This window comes from Neophocaena asiaeorientalis, unplaced genomic scaffold (genome assembly GCF_003031525.2).
Source record: "Neophocaena asiaeorientalis asiaeorientalis breed wild unplaced genomic scaffold, Neophocaena_asiaeorientalis_V1.1 scaffold14, whole genome shotgun sequence".
NCBI classification, from domain to species: Eukaryota; Metazoa; Chordata; class Mammalia; order Artiodactyla; family Phocoenidae; genus Neophocaena; species Neophocaena asiaeorientalis.
The window spans coordinates 12828607-12851476 of NW_020175192.1; the positions used below are offsets into that span (position 1 = coordinate 12828607).

Here is a 22870-nt window from a genome sequence, read left to right on the forward strand (position 1 = left end):
ATTCTGAAGTCCAACTTGTGACTCTGACAATACTTCTATGCTGAGCGAATGTAGCTGTCTAGTTTATCTACTGTTGCAGAAACAGACGCAATGCACAGTATATACACCTCTAGCACTCATTTGTCTGAATTCAACTTTTAATAAGTATGGAACAGGAAAGCCACGCTTTCTTTCTAAAGTGCTTCAGAACATGTGGCAGTGGCTACCCCTTACATAAGTCAGCGTGTTTCTATTTTCAAACATTGGTGGTCCCTAAGCCTTTCTGTCTTATACTTTTTGTGAAGTGGATGTATTCAGGAAGACATTACAGGATTTAAAAAAAAAAAAGCCGCATCGTTCATTAATTTATTCATACTTATTTGATAAAAAATAATTACCAGACTCCTACCATATGCCAGGAGCTCTTGTAGACACCGAGGATGCAGAGGTGAGAGATACCCTCACCGGTTTTGGTGGCAGTTGGGCATCCATCCAAGACGTTTCCTACAATGTGTGAAGCATCGCTCCCACCGCCTTCCAGATATTCCCGCTTTACCCCGAAGTGGAGAGGAGGTCCTCAGGGTGACGTGTCCCTAGGCGCCCGGGGTGAGCGACGGGCCCAGGCGTGGAAGCGGGGCTGCGGCCGCCCGCGGCGGGAGCCCCAAAGTCCGGGCACACGGTCTCCGGGCGGGGAGAGGCGTCGCGCTCCGCTCCAGGCCGCGCCCTCCACCGGGGCCTCCAGGGGGCGCTCGCGCCCAGGCCAGGGGGAGCGCGGGTTTCCTCAGAAGGTGGGAACTCGGCTGAGAAGCCGTCCCCCGCCGCCCGCCGGCACCCCGCTCCCCCTTCCCGCTCCCCGGTACCCCCACCTCCCGCCCCGAGTGACTGAGGGCCGAGCGGCCCCGTCCCCGCCGCCCGGAGTAGACCCGGTGCCCGCGGAGGCCGAACTCCCGGCTGGGGCGTCTCTTCCCTCCGCTGGCGCTGAGCAGCCCCGGAGCCCGCGGGGAGGGCGGTGCGACCGCCGACCCCGCCCACGGCCTTCACACCGCCCTGGGGTTGGACCCGGCGGGCGGAAGCCCAGTCCGCCCTCGGGGCCGCGCGTCAGGTAAGAGGGTATGGGCCCTGTACCCGTCCCGGGCTGCGGCGCGAGACCAACCTTTGAGGCGCAGGCGTTCTCCCAGAGCCTTAGCTGATGTGTAGCAAGAGCTGCGCGCGGCGTCTTAGTCCGGGGAACTTTGGCCCTTCGTCTCGGCCCTGCCCTCCGCTCGGCTTGCTCGGCCCGGCGTGGGTGGGGAGGGGCCGACTTGCGCGTCCTGAGGAGAATCGGGGGCGGGGAGGCGCAGGGTCCCGGCTGGGGTGGCAGCGCCCCTCATCCTGACGGCGGGGAAGGGCCGAGGGAGGGCTGTGCTGGGTTCCGGGGCTGGACCCGCCGCCGTGGGACTCAGCCTCTCCGCCTCCTGACCTCCCCTTCCCCGCCCTTACAGTAGGTTCCAATAATATTTAATTGGCTCTCGGGTTTAAAACTCATCCATAGGCTCGCAGTTCCCTTGATTCAGCCAAGTTCCTCTCCGCTCCTTCCTCGGTTAGAGAAAGTGCCGGGGGCGGGGGGGAGGGGACGGGGCAGGGGACTGGAGGGACCCGTGAAGCGCTGGCCTGAGCCGACTGAAGAGGCCGGGACCCGCGCCGTCACAGACGCCAGAGGACCCTTAGGGCGGAGTCCAGGGGCACAGGAGGTGGTCCGAGCCGCGTCGAGTGAGTATTGATCACCGTCGAGTGAGGAGCGGGCTGACCCCTGAGAAGCACTGTGAGGAAGATGCGTTCCTCATCCCCTCGAAGGAAGTGGGTGGCCTTTAAGGCTCTAGTTCCCCCACGCACACCCGACCCCCCGACCTCCAGGCACGAGTGGCCCCTGGTGGCCGTGCAAGCCTGGCTTTCAGTCCCAGAACTTGCCAAGCTCCAGGAAGAGTCCGGGCTGCAGAGGTGGCCCCCTGGGGGCTAGAGCTTAAGAAGTGCTGCACACCCCCGGGGGGTGGGTGGGCCCTGGAGGTGGAGGGAGGAAGGGTGGAGGGAGTAGTGGGGCAGGGTAGGGAGGGGTGAGTGCCCTGGGAGACTTTGAGAAATACCCCCCGCACCCCCGCCCCCGCGACGGATCCGTTGATGCCGTAGGATTCCAGCGCCTTTTGGGAAGAGGTGCCTCTGCTTCTTTACTCCTGTGTTCAGAACTATGCAAAACCAACTCTTCATCCTCTTGCTGCTTTGCCAGGAGTTTTAAAGCACTGCTCTATTCTTGGCTCACTTGGTTCTTGGTTCCCCAAATAGCAGTTTTGAGCTGTCCAAGGTATTTATAAGTGTTCTCCTTAAACTGAGACTGAACCCTACTTTTCTGGAAAAACTACCCTAACTTCAGAGGAGATATTCTTTTCTGCCCATTCCTTCCTTCTGCTGCCCTCTTAACAATCCCTGTTCTCAAAGGTGTTTGTGTTTCAATTTTTGCTTTATGTGGAAACAACCTTCCCTCTGCACCCCCCAAAAAACTTTCCTAGAACATAGGTGTTTCAAACCCATGACAGTGTTTTGTAGTTAGTATACACTGGTTAAACTGCATAGCAATCCCCCCAAGAGCCAGAGGCTAGCAACAACTTTACTACTTATTTTATTTGATGCCCTTCAAGTTTAGGAAGGTCCCATTTTTATTACCCAGCAGATAAGACAGAGCCCTGGATGGCTGTGGAGCATGTGGGATCTTCCCAGACCGAGGCACGAACCCGTGTCCCCTGCATCGGCAGGCGGACTCTCAACCACTGCGCCACCAGGGAAGCCCCTGCCTGTTCATTTTTAAAGAAAGACTGACAAACTCACTCTAATAGATCAGGGGGTCTGAGCTCAGAGTAGGTCAAAGATGCTCACATGTAGGGAGGTGGAAAAAATAGCAGGAGGGGACTTCCCTGGTGGTGCAGTGGTTAAGAATCTGCCTGACAATGCAGGGGACACGGGTTCAAGCCCTGGTCCGGGAAGATTCCACATGCCGCGGAGCAACTAAGCCCGTGCGCCACAACAACTGAGCCTGTGCTCTAGAGCCCGGGAGCCACTACTGCTGAGCCCACGCGCCATAACTACTGAAGCCCGAGTGCCTAGAGCTCGTGCTCTGCAACAAGAGAAACCACTGCAATGAGAAACCCGTGCACCCCAACGAAGAGTAGCCCCTGCTCTCTGCAACTAGAGAAAAGCCTGCGCGCAGCAACAAAGACCCAACGCAGCCAAATATAAATAAATAAATAAATTTATTTTCTTTAAAAATAGCGGGAAGGTTGGCAGGTACAGCCAGGTCACCTGTGTTAATTGTGCACACTAATAAGGCCAGAACCTCCTCATTTATCTCTGGTGGGAAGTTCTGATGGTTTCCCGGGATCAAACTGAAACTGCATCAAAACTGAGTGGAAGTATCCATCCACAGTAGGAGTGGCTGTTGTATCCTGGATAGTTTTTAAATGGTTGGAGAGGAGGAGCTTGCCTGCAGTGGAACCAAAGGTCTGCTCACGTGTCAGCATGTGAAAGCACTCATGGACATCAACCCTATACCGTTCCTGTGAGCGCTCAGTCTCACGTTTATTCTTCCAGACACACTCCCAGCATCATTTATTGGGAGCAGGAGCCGATGGGGTCCAGTGTGCTTCCCAGCATAAGAAAAACACTTTCCTTGAGCTTCTAAATATTTATTTAAAAATAGTTGCTCTGAGGTTTGTGAGTTGTTTTTCCGTTGTGCTTAAAAGACTTCCTATTTATTTCCAGGTCTCTGGTAGCAACATGGCATTTTGCTTGAGTCATTGGTTTGTCATAAGGAGACCTTGCTTTGGGAGATTTTGATTAAAAAGTGCCTTGTACTACAGGGTTTCTTGATCTGCACGTGGACTTCTGATTTTAAAATACTGCATTTCAGTTAGTAGGAAGCAAAGATGTTATCTGTTTCCAGAAAAGTTTCATGTAGTATTCCAGAAAATAGAGGCTTTGATTCATCCCATCATCAGATGATTGGAGTCCATCATAGTGTCTGAACAGCTTTAGATTATATTGACTAGAAGGAATAATCACAGAGAAAAAAAAGGGTTACTTGGAATCTTTATTCTCATCTGCATTTGAGTCTTTTGCAACCCAACTGAATGTATTTATATGATTTGCACCATACATTTCTCTGTCTTCTCTTCACAAGTTCCCTGAAATGTAACACTCTGGACCTTTACCGCCACCTTTATTTACATAAAGAAAGGATTTTTCCATTTAGAGATAAACATGTTGGAGGTGGGTAGTTAATATTGTGTATAATCAATGTCCCACATTTTCAGAGGGGCCTCAATCCAGAACAAAAAATGAAAAGAGGACTCTGATGGTAGCTGCCCCACTGATTGGGAGAAGGTCTCTATACCAGTTGGGAAAGTCACTGCATGAGTCTTTGTATTTTTTAATCAGATATATGATCAGAGCGTCTGTACTGCATGCATTTTGAAGAGAAAAGGGGCTGAATTTGTTCTCTATAGTTACTTTTTCCATGTTTGTCACGTTAATATTTAAAAAACAACAAACAAAAACCCCTTTGTATCCCTGCAGTAACCCATATTGCCTTGGCAACAGTAGCTAGCCCAGTGGAGTCACAAAATATCAAGACAGAAAATTTTAAACGCACTTAAAATGTCAGATGGTTCAAGATCATCCTGTAATGCATTAGAACTGACCTTCCAGCATGTAATACAGTTGCTTTTAACTGCCTTTCTCCTGATTGAATGTAGATGGGAAAGACAGATTACAGAACTTAAATTTTTTTAGGATGTTCTAAAATTTTATGGTTTTTCTTTTGAGGGAAGCATTCTTTGAAAATTAAGGGGGGGTGGAATTACAAATCCTTTCTTTGAGTGAGGTGTTCTTATGGAGATTGGTGATAAGTCCAAAATCAAGCTCAATCAATGGGTCAGGCAAGATGTGCTCTCTTTTTTATGCTATTTGAAATAGACAATATATAGTAGAACCTCAATTAGCATTAAACTCAGTGGATATCTGCTAAAACTGTGACTGCAGAATAAAAACATAGTAATGCCTATATATACTTGAAGTCTTTTCTGTACTAGAAATCTCATTTATGTGGGAGCTTTCTGTTTAGTGTATGAACTACTAAATATATACAAAATATAGTATATGTTTTCCTTAAGTTAGCAAATGCTGTGAAGTCCTGCATAGACTTCATGACCCAACTATAGGACATTTTGGAGTAATGCTTTCATCTCTTTTTTTCTTCCTCTCATTTTAAAATCTCAATATATTTTTCTGTATTGTTGTATTAATTTATTTTTGTTTGCTGCTACAAACTCCTTTTTTTTTTTTTTTTTGGACTGGGGGGGGGAAAAAAACATTTGGACTGAGGAGAGGAAAAAAACTAATAACTGGATAAACCTATCTTTCTCTTCCTTCCCCAGAGAAAAGAGCTGAAATGTTAGCCCAGATTATTGGCTCTGAAAGAGCCAGAAAACTCTTTGAACTGAAGTGACCTTCTCATTTCAGAGGTCAGAGTTCAACCTTCTTATTTCAGCCCTGAGAAAATGGAAGCCAAAGTTTATGTGATTAGATACTAGTTGATGACAACATCTGTGTCCTTGATTATTCAAAACACTTTTGCTAATTGGGTATCAGGTGTCTAGAAAGGGAGGCAGCTGTAGGTGGAATTTCATATGGTGTTACAGACAGTGTTACAGACTAATGATGCCAATTGAAATTATTTATGTTGTTAATCATTAATAATAAACATTGCATCGTATCATGAACATTTTATCCTTTAATAAAGTCAAGCTGCCACTCATCTACATTTCTACTGTCAGATTCCCAAAGCAAAAATCTCTTAGTTATTCTACATTTTGCTAATTACAAAGATAAAATTTTTTAGCAGAAGACTTCTTGTCTCTCAAAATGGAGGGTTAGGTTAGTTGGATCCCGTTAAAAAAAATTGAAAAGTTGAAAAGCCTTGACAGGTGGGACTCTCTGGCTAGTTTTTTGGATAAAAGACTGTTTTCAGAATAATATTTGGAAGAGTTGGTGGGAGCTGGGAGTCAAAACTGCCTATGCTGCAGGGGAATTGAAGACAGCACCCAGCTGACCAAGGTTGTTAACCCTGCTCGGGTAGGAGGGACGGAGGTCAAGTCCAGCAGGGAAGGCAGTTCTGGAAGACTTTCCCTATAGCCTTTAACCCCAAAGTGCAACGGCATCAGCGTGAGTTAAGCAGAACTAAATATGCCCTCTGCATCACAACCACAAGAGACTAGAAAATGCTACTTGGAAGTGAGCAGAACAGGAGGAAGAAGGAAAAGAAAATAATCCCATAGAAAATTGGCCACAGACCAGTCCTCACAGGCATTTGCATTTGGGGCACATACAATCTGAGGGAGCCAGAGAAAGTCAAGCCTTAAATTTGGTTTGACTTGGTTTCCAAGTAATGGAGTTTCCAAGAGTCTAACCGGCAAATGCAAAATGCAGAGGAGGAAGCATATTCATCTCAGGCGCAGGAAAACCTCACAGGCAGTTTTCAAGGTCAGTAGCAAATGCGCACTTATAGGTAACCAAGCTCACAAGAAAGCAAGACAATAGGAGGGAGAATCAGCCAAAAACAGGACAGCCGGAAGAGGTTGTGTAGACTGCTGCTATCAGAATTCTCAGGCTCAGATTATAAAGCCACTTTGCTTACTGGGTTTAAAAAAATAAATGACAATATTGGAAATGTTTGCAGGAAACAGAAAGCTACAGAAATAAGACAGATTGGTTAAGGAACCAAACAGAATTTATATATACTTATTATAAACTCTGTATGTATTTGTTTTAAATTATATATATACGGACATCTTTGGCAGCAGATTGGATACTAGAATACAGCAGAAGATTAGTGAACTAAAAATAACTCAGAATATATATCATCAAGAATTTACAACAGGGAGTCAAAATTATGAACAACAGAGGAAAGAAACCTAGAAGAGACAGAAGTTTGAACACGTTTTTAAAAATAGACATTCTTTAACAATAAGAATTCTTAAAAGAAAATGACTACAATATCATCACACCTAAATATTTATAATAATTCCTTAATACTTTCAAATATCTATTCCATCTAACATACATTTGATCAAAATCCCAGAAGGCAAGGAAAGAGATAATAGGGGAGATTCAATATTTGAAGAAATAGTGACAAACTTTTCCAGTGCTAATAGAAATACTACTCCCTGACTCACTGGCAAGTTAATACCAAGAAGGATCATTTTAAAATCCACACCTACATTCAGCAGAGTAAAACTGAAGAAAACTAAAAATAGAGGGGTGAGGGGGAGAGGGAAGAAGAATAGCCAGAGAAAAAGTCAGATTAGCTTTGAAGAAAGGACAGTTGGACTTGTTGATTTTTTAAAAATAAATGTATTTATTGTATTTCTTTATTTTTGGCTGCGTTGGGTCTTTCGTTGCTGTGCTCCAGCGTTCTCTAGTTGTGGCAAGAGGGAGCTACTCTTCGTTGTGGTGTGCGGGCTTCTCATTGCAGTGGCTTCCCTTGTCGTGGAGCGTGGGCTGTAGGCACGCGGGCTTCAGTAGTTGTGGCATGCGGGCTTCAGTAGTTGTGGCTCGCGGGGTCTAGAGCACAGGCTCAGCAGTTGTGGCGCACAGGCTTAGTTGTTCCGCGGCATGTGGGATCTTCCCAGACCAGGGCTCAAACCTGTGTCCCCTGAATTGGCAGGTGGATTCTTAACTACTGCGCCACCAGGGAAGCCCCGGACTTGTTGATTTCTGAACAGCCACAGTGGTAGCCAGGAACCAGTGGTATGATCTCTTCAATATGCTAATAGAAAATAGTTGCCAGCGAAAAATCCTACATCATCAAAAGTGACCTTTGAGATGCAAAGTCATGTGCATTTTGTAATCCTAAAGTCTTGTATTTTATAAAAATTCTGTAAGTGCAGTGAGCCACACAATTAAGGACAAAAGCATGTGACTTGAATCACTGCCTAATAAGTCTTTACATCCTTGTACTCTCTTATTTCCACCTTCCTCCCCATCAAATTATCACCACTATCAGTTATCTAATATTAATTTCTCCACTACACAATTTTCCTCTATGATTTAAAAAATTAGTTTTGTTTAAATTTATCATCAACAGGGCATGGAATCAAGACAAAGGATACTTTGGAGAATATGGCTCCATTCATACTTTCTCATCCATGTGCTTTTTAAAAACAGAAAATAACTAGATTTTGTGTTTACAAGAGTATTGCGGAAGATGTGCTATCAAATATACTAATTGCTAGAGCTTTTGGAGGAAGCAATATGGCAGCATGTCTTGAGAACCTCAAAGTGTTCACTTCCTTTGGCCTGGTGATTCCATGAGTTTGGAATCTATCCAAGAGAAGATGGAATACACACTACACACCCGGTACATACAACATCACAGTACAGAAAAGTCATTTTGCAAAAGATACACATCAAATTATATTTATAATAATGAAAAATTGGAAATAACTTACAAGTCCAACAATTTAGGGAACAGCTTAAAATTTTTGATTCAGTCATACAATGGAAATTTTGTAGCTTTTTAAAAATGATGTCTAATGATACAGTAATAGAAGACAATACATATGGTCCAATATTAAGAGGAAAAAGCAAGATACAAAGTTGTTTCTACAATATGATTTTCTACATTAAAAGATTTGAGAGAAACCTATACAAATGCTACATTGGTTCCTCTTGGGTAATAATATCATAGATGATTTTTCTCCCTCTTACTTAGTCTTTTTTATACTTTCTAAAATACAACAAATATATATTATTTTAACAATCAGAAAATTATTTAAAAATCTAATTAGTATCTCTTAAGCTGGGTGAGGAAACTCAGGTGTTCATTTTGTCATTTATTTTTATTCCTACATATGTCTATCATACTTACGTGATATAACAATTAACAAAGCAAAATATAAATAGATGACTTGTAGAGGTAGGATATAACCATATATAATGTTACTTAAAAGTCAGGAATCAGGGCTTCCCTGGTGGCGCAGTGGTTGAGAGTCCGCCTGCTGATGCAGGGGACACGTGTTCGTGACCCGGTCCGGGAAGATCCCACATGCCGTGGAGCGGCTGGGCCTGTGAGCCATGGCCGCTGAGCCTGCGCATCTGGAGCCTGTGCTCCGCAACGGGAGAGGCCACAATAGTGAGAGGCCCGCGTACCATAAAAAAAAAAAGTCAGGAAGCAGAAGGTGTTGTGTCCCCTGTCTGGGCATTCACAGAGACTATAACTCACTAATAGTAAACATCAAAGAAAGTAAAATGGACGATAAAGAAATGTGTTATTTATGAACTAAATATTAATAAACCCAAATTTGTTTACATGTCAAATTGAGTACATCCAAATTGTCTATTTAAATAAAAATAATCTTTTGCTACATCCTAACAGTCAATAACAATAGAAGAAAAAGTTTATCTCATCTAGCTGTTAGAGAAATATGTCTTCTTTAGAATAAAACTTCCACAGATTATAATTTCAATGTTATTGAAATTATACAGCCACACAGATATATATATATATTTTATACATATATATAACATATATATATATAATACACACTTATCAAGAATTTAGAATAGGGAGTCAAAAATATAAAAAATACAAAGTAGAAGACCTGAAAGATACACTGAGACCTAACATACACTTTTAAGTAACACATTATTTAGAATATATAAATATATCCTAACTTATCATAAATTATATAATTCCAAAATTATGCAAAGGTCACCTGAATGAACATGACAGTATGACTGTGACTTGAACATTACCTGGCTAGCAGGTCCCTGAGAGGGTCAAGGGTGGGAAAGAGATTTTGTTAAAAGCAGATTCCTAGCCATGTTTTCTCCTCCTCCTGTTCCTGCTCTGTATTCTTTATCACTAAGAGTCATCCTGGTCTCTCCTTCATCTCCCACAGCCAGTTACCAAGTCCTGCTGATTTTACTTTGTAAACATTTCTCAAATATGCCCCCTCTTCCTTACCCTACTCTCATTGCCCTATGGAGGTCCCACTCTCTACCTGGAATATGGCCTTAGCCTCATGACGGGTCTCCCTGCCGGCTTCACACACCTGCTGGAGAGATTCCTATGAGATACATATCTGTTGGCGTTCCTTTCAGGCGTCATTCAATTCCACAAATACTTTTTTAGCACCATTTAAGTACCAAGCACTGTTTTAGGCACTGAACACACCAGTGAACAAGATGGATCAAGTTCCTACACTCAAGGAACTTAAATTCTAATAGGAATAAATAATTCAAAGACATGCTTGGATGTTCTTTCTAAGACCTGGCCTCTCCTGCCTTCCTTCACCCATCAAATGCTGGCATTTCTGCCCATGGTTTATGTTTGGGTAGTATTCAGCTTTTTGTGGTTCAGCTTAGGAATCATTTCCCCCCTGAGAACCTTTATGAGCTTCATACTGGGCTAAGTGGTCCTTTTCTGTGCCTCATAGCACCATGTGTATAACTTTATTACAGCACCTCCCACATTTCATTAAAATATGTGATTGTCTCCTTCATGAGATTGTAAGCATTTGAGGAAGGAAATTATGGCTTAATCATTTTTGTAATTCCAGTGGTCAATGCAAATGAAGGTAGAAAAGATGGGAAGCAGGATTAATAGGTTAAAAAAAAGTTGGAGTGTTACTGGTTTAACATATCTAGTCTGATGGAGGAAGGAAGGCTTCCTTGGCTGGGACAGTAAAATATTGTGAGAAAGAAAGGTTGGGGCAAAAAGAGAAGATCTTGCTTGTGGTCATATGTGGCACTTCCTCAACACTGGTTTGTTTATGAATGTGGATGTAACATGAGTGTGGCCTTTGCTGTTAACACAGGAGGCTGCTTGTTCTAAATAGACAATTCTCCGCAAAGGACTAAATCAAACCACTTTATTGTTCCTGTGACCCTTGTCACTTGCCTCCCAGGTCTTTTGGTCCCTGTGGAAGTCATGGGAACAAGGAATCCGGATACTTTGATCTGGTCATGGAGAAATATAACCCCCATGAAAGTAAGGATGAGATGCTCCTGTCCAAGTTTGTATCTTTTCTTACCTTGTACTATTAGTTAAACTATTCAGCTACTAAGCCCCTTAGTAAGTAATTAGGAAGCATTAAGTTATTAACCAGGAGCAGCATAGCGCCAGTAGTGATTATCCTCAATCCCTAAATGGAGAGCAAATACAAACAAGAGTTATTTTAGTGAATGGAGAAAATAGGTAGAGCATCTAGCCACAATCACTAGTTAAGCCATTAACAAAGAAGATCACTCTCCCTAGGCAGGGTGACACTGAATGCCAGAAATGAACTGAATCAAATAAGCATTAACAGCACAACCAAAAAGCCACAATGCAATCCTAAGATGGGGTGCAAGGCAGGATCCGTATCAGTTATCCTGTTCTAAGTAGTAACAGAAAAACCCAATGCAAGCATGTTTAATCAGTAGAGAGGATTTATGGGACCATGAAAAGGAAGATTCCTAGGTAAGGAAGTGAACTAATCAGGAGAGATTAACACTGTAACTGATAACTTTAAAATTCTGGTGATTTCGGGACTTCCCTCGTGGTCCAGTGGGTAAGACTGCGTGCTCCCAGTGCAGGGCGCCCAGGTTCGATCCCTGATCGGGGAACTAGATCCCACATGCCGCAACGAAGATCCTGCATGCCACAACTAAGAGTCAGCACAGCCTAAATAAATAAAAATAAAATATTTTTTAAAATTCTGGTGATTCACACAATGTAAATTTGTTTCTCCATGCAGTTTGGTCCAGTGTTCCCTGGTCAAGCAACTGTCCTGAGATGCCGTCCTCCAAATGGCTACCCACGCTCTCTCCATTGTGGTTCTCCACTCAGCCAGCAGATGGGGAAAGTAAAAGGAAGATCACTAGAGAAGAGGCAGGCTTGAAAGGGGAGACATCGATTTGGTCCACATTCCATTGGCTAGAACTCAGTCATATGGCCAAGGGGACTGGAAAATGTAGTGAGCTGTGTGCCCAGGAAAAAAAGGAAACACTAGCAAATATTCAACTAGTTTTTGCCAGCTGCAATGGGAGCTAAATGTTTTCTGGCTTATTTCCAATGAAAATAGAGTGCCTCAGTCCCTGTATTCTAAGAAAGACACTGAGATTCACCTTGAGTCACAGGCACATCCCTGAACAGACGAACTGACCCGGGGACTGCAATGGGCTGATGGCCTCAAGCCCACCAGAGTCCACCTGTTGAACGAGAGGTGGGGTTGGCTTTCCCTGAAATGTCTGGACTGCATGGGAAAGAGGTAAATATCAGAGAGATAATGTAAGTACTATTAGGAAGTAGGAACAGATTAGTGAACTAACAATGTCCGCCTAAGGTCCTCATCCTAGAAAAATGGAATATCAAAAAGATGATGAGATAGCTCAAGGATCTGGAGAAAACCATGGGTGAGACATGTGACCTGGTTATTGAAACTTGTGCCTGCCAGGCACTCAGGTGCTGGGAATGAAGCAAGAGCCCTGTTCCTGGAAAACCTGTGTAAAGCTGAGAAAGTAGCAAGGAACAATAACTCTGTCCTTTAAACTGAGCACCTGCCTTTGGGTCCCTTAGATTCTCCTGAATCTGGGGGCATCACTAAATCCCTGAAGTAGAGAGGTCCCAGTTTAGGTTAGAAGGCTACAGAGGCTGGAAGTAAGAGAAATTGCTAGGCTTAATATTCCAATGTCATTCATTCCATGAATGATGTAGAGATTTATTCAAGGAAATGAGCATACACATTTTCTCATTAAAAGGACCAAAACTCCATGCATTTTTCTGGGTGATATGTTTTGAACCTATTGTTTCTTCAGCTGGTACTTTCAGTCTGTTTATTGTTTCCAGAGAATGTCTCTAATCACAAATGAACTGTCTTTTGGCCCAGCTAAAGTCGATATATTCGCCATCTATTCTCTCATATAAGAATATAAAGAGAACTCTATTTATAGAGTCCCACACTCCTTGATCTTGTGAAATTTTTATTCATTTTTAATATTCTTTGTTTTTCAGATTCACAGCAGCTAAATGTACTCAGGACTCTCCGATTACCACTGTCTTTCCAATTTGGGACCTGGCTGTCATCAATCCAGGGAAAGATATTCAGGAAACTTTCCCTTTAAGGTTAGAAGTGCTTTGAAATCTAGAGCATATTCCTGAAACACCATCGTGTTTCCGGAACAGACCTGTTCAGTGAAGTTTCCCACCCTTCACTACAAGCCCTAAGTGGTGACAGCCCAGTGGGGGCGTGGGGAGAGAGAGAGAGGATGTACAGAAGAGGGACAGGCATTCAGAGACAGAATACTGGTGCTTTGGTCTCTGTCTCCCCACTCCAGCCAGGGGGCGCTTCAGAGTAGAGATCACCATCTTTTAACCCTGTCAAACCTGGACACTACACATGTGTGCTCAGAGCAAGGCACCAATTCAACAAACATTTTATTTAGGGCTTATCATATTCCAGGCTCTGTTGTTAGGGAAAGCATCCCCCAGTGAGAGGATCAACATATGGAAATAATTTAAATATCTATCTATCTATCTAATGACTATTAGAAAAACCACAGAATTATCTTAAAAGATGAGCTAGAATCATATGTATTGACAGGGAAGGATACTCGAGACTTATGTTGAGGGGAAAAAGTTTACTAACAGTCTGTATAGTATGGTCCCTGTTTTGATTGTTTTTAAAGTATAGATAAATGATCAGAGTTGGATTTACGGCAAGGCTAAGGCTCAGAAGCTCTTACTTGCAGAGATCTTGTTCAAAACTCTGAACTTAATTTTGTATTTTTCATAAAGAGGGTCTCCGAAAAAGCATAAGTATGAGGTCAAATCTGAATCATTCCCTGATATTTATATACATGACCAACTTTATGGCCAACCGTGGTTATCTCAGGCAGTTGGAATGCAGAGACTTTCTCTTTTCTATCATCCCAAAGAATGCCTCCTGAAATTCCTTTATAGCCATCCCTTCTCTTACCCGTAACCCCTGGCCAGCCCTCCCTGTGTTTCTACACCTATCTCTGAGTGAGATAACTCTTGGGCTTTGTAAACAGAAGTCCATTATTCAAATAGTAGATACTATCTCTACCCTTTGTCCCAGCCAACCTATGGGACACCCTCTCTCATCATCTTCCTCCAAGTTCTGCTTTTCCCTGTTTCCCAGTGACCAGTATCACGACCTTCCACTTCATTCCCTTTAACCAGTATTCCCTTAATCTCATATTGTCTGTTTCTCTCCCACTCTGCTCATTTTCTGACAAAAAGCAAAGACCAAAAATTACATATATGTGTTTCTAGGACAGAGACTTTATTTCTCACTAGTGATAAAAATTTTCTAGCACAATAAATATGCCTAAAATCTACTTAAAACTTAAGACAAATAAAAATAGCTAGTAAAGTCCATAAAACCAACAGCAGTACTTTAATTAGATTATGGTGCTTTTTTGCATATGTTTTCCTTATGTGGTAATGTTTGGTGCCCAGAGAGGCTTAGGGCTATTTACTGCTGTCTAAAATTGGCTTTTTGGACCAGCTACACTTCCTTAAGCATGTTCACATTTTTTTTATTTTGCATTACAAATCAAAAATGCTACATTCAGCCAGTAGTTCAGTGCAATTAGTAGACTGTAAACTATTTGATCATCATGGAATCAGTGCAGTAATTATCTGTGATTAAACTTAATTTATGTGAATTGAATATGCAAGAAATATAATTTAACTGTACCCTGTATTAGTTCAAATTAAGTTCAACTGCATATAATAGTTAGCTGTTTTCTCTTGCAAAGGGATTTTACAAATACTAGGCAGTTTGGGTTTGCCGTGGCCAGGTGTCCCAAATTCTGTAAGAACTCAATCTCCTTCTGGCTGTCAGCTCTTATAATCTCTAAAGTGTGGCCCTGGTATTCATGGTCTAGGAAGGTAACTGGCTCTCCAGCCATCTCATCTATGTTCCAGGCTGGCAACAGATGAGGAAGAATAAACATATAAACACTTAATAAGGAGGCTTCACCCAGAAATGCTGCACAGTATTCTCACACCTCTATGGCAAATACCCCAACATCTGACTCAGTGAGCTGTTCATGAGAATAGGAAATGCCATCTTTTAACTGGACTGCAATGCACCAACTAAAACTTTGGGATCTCTTACTAAAGGAAAAGGGGAGATTAGGTTGAGTGAAGAAATTTGCATTCCCTGCCACGGTCTTTTTCCTTCTTTTTTTTTTTTTTTTTTTTTTTTTTGCGGTACGCGGGCCAGTGTTGTGGCCTCTCCCGTTGCGGAGCACAGGCTCCGGACGCGCAGGCCCAGCGGCCACGGCTCACGGGCCCAGCCACTCTGCGGCATGTGGGATCTTCCCGGACCGGGGCAGGAACCCGCGTCCCCTGCATTGGCAGGCGGACTCTCAACCACTGCGCCACCAGGGAAGCCCCCTGCCACGGTCTTAACGTAAATAATATCATGATGATTTAAAGATGTTATATCTCTTCATAATACTTTGAATTCTGTTAAAAGATAAAGCACATAAAAACCTTAATAAAAGTAAAACCTAGTTCAATCAGTATAGTGAATCATCAGAATTTAAATAGATTCATAGTGTCAGCAGTGCACAGATGGGCTGCATTTGAGCAGAGGTTGCTTGGAAGGATGCAGAATACTCAGGAAGCAACCACTTCTTTTCCCTGTCATTGGGAAATGTGTAAAAGCAGAACTTGGAGGAAGATGATGAGAGAGGGTGTCTTATGGGCTGGCTGGGACATAGAGTAGAGATAGTATCTACTCTTTGAACGGTCCGTGGTCATGAAGATCTGGAAAATGCGTATCAGATCTGCGTGTTTGACTGTGGAATTCAGTGCTGGAGGACAGAAAGAAGCAGAAGGTAAGGTTCCTGTCCCAAAAGGCGTTTCCATTTAGGCTGGGAAACAAGTTCAATAAATCCTTCAACTTTTCATGTATTCAGTATACAAGAGCTCTCAATACAGTGATAGAAGACAATCCACAAGTCGGTGTGTGATTTTTTTTTTTTCCAGTCAAATGCATAGACGATTGGTGCTGTAAGTGATTGCATGTGTTCTGCTGATGAGGCAGTAAGAGTGTAACTAAAGGAAGAAGAGGTTTGAAAAGGAGTGGGTAAGGAAATCCAGGTTGCAGATTGGGGAGTTAACATTTATTGAGCTCCGCTCTGTGTCAGGCACTTTGTCAGGTGCTTTATGTAATCTGTGGGATAATTACTGTTATTCCATTTTTCAGATGAGGAGTCTGAGGCTCACATCAGTAATTTCTTGCGGTTGAGCAGCCAGCCAGGAGAGAGAGCAGAATTTGAATGCGGGTCTGTCCCAAAATATATGCTGTTTCCATTACAGAATTCCACCCCGGATAGGACTTGGGGTGGGATAGTGTTGTATAAATGTGTTGTCATCCAAGCCTCACTAGCTGGGAGGTTCTGGATGAGGTCATATTTATATATTCAGATTTCACTAGCTCAAAGTCTGTATCACTCATTTAAGAATTCTGATTTTCACCCAGTGAATCCATCTGCACTACTACCCGCATTGGCCTCTTCCATCTGGGAAAACTCGCCCTCAGTGACCTTGACTGCTCCATGCAGAACCCCCCCACCCCACCATGATTCTCTCGGTCCTGAGAGTTTAGCAGTTTCTTTTACTGTCAGAAGCCACAGTGATTCCATGACATAGCAGGGTTGATTGATTCACTCGAATATTTATCAGGGGCTCTGTGAGATGGAGAGGTGAGATAGAGCTCTGAACCTGGCTCTGACACAGAGGCAGGTGTTGGTTTAGTGAGAGGAGGCCAACAATAAGCATGATAATTGCTAATTGTGGTAAATGCTATTAAGAAAATAAACGGAGCAGTGTGATAGGAAATAATGACAGGCAGTGGGAGGGTGTTAGGGCTTCGAAGGAGACAGCCATTTCTTTTCATAAAGCCAGTTTGTTTTTTTTTTAACTCCTTGGAGCAATCATTCGTATCAGGGTAGCTGGGCCAATATAAAATGAAGCAGCAGTTATGATGCCTTCCCTGGAGCCATGATTCCCCTCTAAATCCCACGCACAGTGCAGAATCCTACCAACCTCTCCTTCGTCCCTCCAATGGTTCTGAAACTTGGCTAAGTTATCGGAATCACTGGGAGATCTTTCAGAATACCTGGGCTCTGCCTTTAGAGACTAGAGTTAGTTGGCTTGGGATGGGTTTCAGGCATGAATTTTAAAGTTCCCAGGTGATTCTAGTATGTAGGCAAGAGTGCAAATCACTGGTCAGAGCAGTGGTTCTCAAACCACTTGAGCATCAGAATTGTCTAGAGGGACTAGTCATTGCTCTGCTGCCTCGTTTCCATTGCCTGGCCCAGGGTCATGGCCTGGGTGCCTCAAACTCACAGTGGCTCCTGATTTTACGATGTGTGGTTCTCATACTTAGGGCAGTGACTCTCAACCTTTAATGGGCATATGAATCATCTGGGGAACTTGATAAAATGCAGTTCTGAGTGGTTGCCAGTGGCTGGGGCGGAGATGGGGCGAGAAGGAGATGGGGAGTTGTTTTCATGGGTACAGAGTTTCAGTTTCGCAGGATGGAAAGACTTCTGGGAATTGGTTGCACAAAAATGTGAATATACTTAACACTACTGAACTGTACACTTTAAAAAACAGTTAAGATGGTAAATTCTGTGTTATGCATATTTTAGCGCAGTTGTTTAAAAGTGCAGATTCAGTAGGTCTGGGGCAGGGCCTGAGTGTCTGCAATTCTTATAAGCTCCGAAATGGTGCCGGTGGGAACGCAGCTGCAGAAGCAAGGGTTCAGGGTGCATCAGGATTACCTGGGGGACTTGGTTTAATGTAGGCTCTTCATCCTCATCTCTGAGATCTTGATTCAGCATGCCTGAGATGGGGCTCAGGTGTAGCTGCTCTAAACACCCCACTTTAAGAAATAATCTTCCATGGGCTTCACTTCCAAAGGTGAGATCGATTATTTACAGATGCAAAACTGAGTCTGGCATTTTATTTCATGTTTGAAATAAGAGTGTATGTTTCACAGCTTTATAAAGTGCAGTGGCTTCCCTAGTTCAGCGGGCTAGGAATGGAAAAGACCTTCAGCTGCAAGAGGGACTGGCCCCCAGAATCCAGGGTCGTTGGCAGGCGCTGGGTTGATGACTGTCATGGAACTCCTGGAATAGCGTGTCCCCCAGCTGATCAAACCTCAGGGCCCCGCAGTATGCGATATCTGACTGTGTGTTCAGCAGGCCTCCTGTCCTATCACCAAACTGCCCCCACCCCAGCCCATCTCCAGTTCAGAGCAAGACCCGACAGCCAACCAACCCAGATCTACTCCTGGCAAGTCTATGGAGCCCCAGAATCATGCAGAGCTCTAACGGTTACTATTAACGTGCGTTTGCTCTATGGCAGCACCTTAGCGCCATCATCTCATGTAATCCTCTCAACACCCTGTGAGGTACTTGCTGTTATTATCACCATTTTATGGGTGAGGAAATAGAGACTCTGCTAAGTTGAGTAACTTACCCAAAGTCATAGGGCCAGTATGTGACAGAGCCAGGATTTGAAACCAGCTTTGTCTGGCAAAGATGCCCAGGCTCTTTACACTGTGGAGAATGGCTTTCCATGGGCCTGGAATTTGGGCCAAGAGTGGACTGCAGCTCAGGAGCACTAATTAGCATAAGAGCTGTAACCTGTATGCCTACGGAGAGCCCTCCGTTCAAAGTACGCTTCTCCACGTGGTGATCATTTTGCCGTGTGCAGAAATACCAGGGCACTCTGTTGTAGACCTGAAACTAATATTGTAAGTCAATTATACTTTAATAAACAAACGAAAACAAAGTGAAACTAATACAATATTGTAAGTCAATTATGCTTCAATAAACAAAACCAAAGTGAACTAATATAACATTGTAAGTTGATTATACTTCAGTAAACAAACAACAAAGTACACTGACTGTCTTCAACACATGGCTGTCCACAGCAGAATTTCTATTTAGAGTAATTCGCGCTAAGGGGTAAATAAGGCTTAGCCTTCCTAGCATGTTTTGAAAAGAGTAACTTATTAACCTAAATGGGTCCATGGTTGATAGAAAGTGTAAGAGAAATTCATGGGGGTGTGCTGGGGGCTGAGTATGGAGGGACTTTCCTTTAGATAAGATCTTTGAAACTGAAAGGGACCATATGTCATCTGGTCCCATTTTTCGTTGTTTAAAGATGAGTTTACATAAAGCAAATTGACGATCGAACATGTTGGTTTTTTTTTTTTTTTAATTTATTTTTGGCTGTGCTGGGTCTTCGTTTCTGTGCGAGGGCTTTCTCTAGTTGTGGCGAGCGGTGGCCACTGTTCATCGCAGTGTGCGGGCCTCTCACTATCGCGGCCTCTCGTTGCGGAGCACAGGCTCCAGACGCGCAGGCTCAGTAGTTATGGCTCACGGGACCAGTTGCTCCGCAGCATGTGGGATCTTCTCAGACCAGGGCTCGAACCCGTGTCCCCTGCATTGGCAGGCAGATTCTCAACCACTGCGGCCACCAGGGAAGCCCATCGAACATGTTTTAATATAGATTCTCCCATGTCAGTTTACACAACTTTTTTTTTTTTTTTTTTTTTTTTTTAGCGTTACGCGGGCCTCTCATTGTTGTGGACTTTCCTGTTGCGGAGCACAGGCTCCGGATGCGCAGGCTCAGTGGCCATGGCTCAAGGGCCCAGCCGCTCCACGGCATGTGGGATCTTCCCGGACCGGGGCACGAACCCGTGTCCCCTGCATCGGCAGGCGGACTCAACCACTGTGCCACCAGGGAAGCCCCACAACTTTTTTCATCTAAGCCCCTCCCCTCCCCCTGTTCTAAACAGGAATTGCAGGTGAGATGATTAGAACGCATGTCTAAATATGGACTGAGCATTTATTGAGCATCTATTTGCCAGATTCTGTGCTGGAATTACAAAAATGAAAATAAAATGCATGATTCCAAGAAACTCACACTGTCCTGTGTAGATGTAATTGTCTTGGGTGCTGAGGCAGCTCAGAGGGGGAAGCAATACAACATTGGAAGGGACGGTTTAACTGAGTCTTGAAGGATGGCAGGCTTACGAGTTTACCAGGCCAGCAAGCAGGGGCAAGAACCTGGGCAGAGAACCAAAGAAGGGCACGTGAAAGCTCACAGCGAATGGTTCTCCCTGGAGCTGAGGGGTGTGTGAAGAAGCAGCAGGATGTAGTGTTTGACCAGGTGGCAGGGCCAGAGAAGTGTTAGGGAGAAATGCAAGTGACTGTAAGAGGCATTAGCAGAGGTGTGTAGGCTGGGTGAGCCGGAGGCCGCTAGGATGGCCACACAGCCCCACAGGCCTGGGACTCCAAGGGCCCCAGAGGAAGGGAAGGCAGACTCGGGGATGCTGGGACTCACTTTCTCAAAGCTCTCATAGTAGTGCTTTGTAGAACCTGATCGTCTCATCTGAGATCTTAGCTTCAACAGCGATGCCAGAGAAATACCAAAAAAAGATATAAATAACCAGCTGCAAGAATTTGGATCTGAAAGGAATAATAATCTTAACAAGTAGTAGACGTATTAAAGTACTAACGCTCCTGAAATGAGGTTGGAGTAAGTTAAGGCCCCTCCCTAGATCGCTACTGGCTGTTTCTGCAGGAGCTAATAATGACCGTCAGGCAGGTGTCACTGCAGCACTTAGTACGTGCAGTACCCTGCCAGCACCTGCTCACCTCTTTACAAGCATTAACTCTCTCCACTGCTCCTTCCAGCTTCCTCTCAGACAAACATGCTGTCTGGGCAGCACGCTGTCTTTGCACGCTTCCTGGCAATCTCCATGCGACCGTGAGGTTAGGGTGGCCTGATTCCTGTTTGCCCAAACATAGGAGAACACAGTGTTTTTTTCCAGCCTGTTTTTCAACTACTGATATGTGGAGAAGTAGGAAGCTTTCCTCCCACCCAGTGCTCCAGCAACACACACACACACACACACACACACACACACACACACGCACGCACACAATGAACCACAATAGCACAACATGTAGAAATAGACTTTTCTATGTTACTTGGCTCTCTGAATAGCCTTTCCTGCATATAGAATGACAGAGTGTTTGTTACATTCAACATTGAAGTTGAAGAAACTGAACCCCAAGTAGGTTCAGTAACTTGAATCTGGTCATACAGCTAGTTAGTGGCAAAGCTGAAATCAGACACATCTAACTCTTAGCCAGCACTTTTCCATTATACCTCCTCCTAACTCCCTCTCAAGCCATTTAAAAAAGAAATATATGAGGACTTCCCTGGCAGTCCAGTGGTTAAGACTCCACTGCAGGGGACACAGGTTCAGTCCCTAGTAGGGGAACTGAGGTCCAACATGCTGTGCCACGTGGCCAAAAAATTAAAAAATAAAATAAATTCAAAAAGAAATACCTGGAGAAGCAAAAGATCCATGTAGAACTAATCATTCAATAATCAACCATACTGGTCCCTTGATTAACGATATTAAGTAAAATTCCCCTGAAACATAGGGAAAGTTTCTAGTGAACCATAGTTGTTTGGTTAGATATTTCTTTGATCCCTGCAGGCATCCGTAAAGAAATGGCCTGGAGGAAAGCAAAATTTCAATCAAAAAAAGGAATCTTTTAGGCAGAGAGAACTCCTGCCAATCTGAGCATTTAAGCCTCCAAAAATAGTATCACATAATTGATGTTACGAGTGTGTACAGCTCAGGAGCCCAGGAATCTGCATATACTTTATAAATATTAAGATATTTCCAGAAAACTGAAACCAGATCATGAGGAATATACTCTCATATTTTTATACATGCAGCACAAAATTCACATCCCTGACTTTAACCTAAAATCTGTGTAGCAAACCATCCTTTTACCAAAATTACTTTGCTTGGAATCTGATCCAACTGAGAAGAGGGTGCCTGAAGCCTCAGAGGGGAAGACATTCATCCTCTGAAAACCAGGTAAACAGAGGATGCTAAAACTGGAAAAGAAGGTTACCAGGTCAGGGTCTTTGCATTTCATTCTCTATCTTGCCATGTTTCAAAAAGAGGACTTTTAGCCACTGGGAGATATGTTCCAGGATCAGAGAAAATTTAACTATCTGCCTTTTGAAGATTATGATGATATGGTTTTATATATCCTGATTTTCTGCCACCACCAGGATTAGATTTAGTTTTTTAATTTATCTGAATTGTGGTACATCCTAATTAACTAGGTTTCAGATCTTGGCGGGGGTGGGGTTTGTACTAAGAAGATGTACATCATCTCAAGAAGAATGTCCCAGCTGCTATTTGGACCCAGCCGTTCTACTTCCAGTAATTCCGTCTAAGGAAATATTTCAGAAGGGAAAAATGCTCACCATGCAGAGATGTTTATAATCAACTTTATGATAGCAAAAAGCAGGAATGAGCAACAATTAGACAATGGTTAAATAAACAATGATAGCAATTCAGTTTGAATATTTTGTAACCATTGAAAATGATACATAGAAAAGCATATAAGAAACAATCGCATGAGTATTATACCTCATAATTTTATACTTTTAGAGTTTACAGATTGTGTTTATATTACATTATCTCACTTATGCTTCATCATAACCTTGTGAAATAGAAGCAGTTCTCTCCATTTGCTGATAGAAAAACAGACTAGTGGAGCTAACATGGTTTGTCTCGGATCACTCATGAAGTGTTCAACACATTGACCACAACAATTTAAAAACCATAGGCGTATAGATCAAGATTGGAAAGACCAGAAAACAAGTTGCAAATAGTTGCTCTGTTAAAACGGAGTGTTTTTCCTCTGTGAGTGTGTGTGTTGGGGGTGGGGG

The 22870-nt window shown here is 43.5% G+C and overlaps 1 protein-coding gene across 1 annotated transcript; it reads left to right on the forward strand.

The window, feature by feature from the left end:
• Positions 1–393: 393 nt before the first annotated feature.
• LOC112413188 (proline-rich protein HaeIII subfamily 1-like) lies at positions 394–12459 on the forward strand. The gene is given in 3 exon segments (XM_024765080.1): positions 394–1081; positions 11802–11820; positions 11822–12459. Coding segments are annotated over 3 exon segments (888 nt in total). The 5' UTR covers positions 394–488; the 3' UTR covers positions 12098–12459.
• Positions 12460–22870: the final 10411 nt, after the last annotated feature.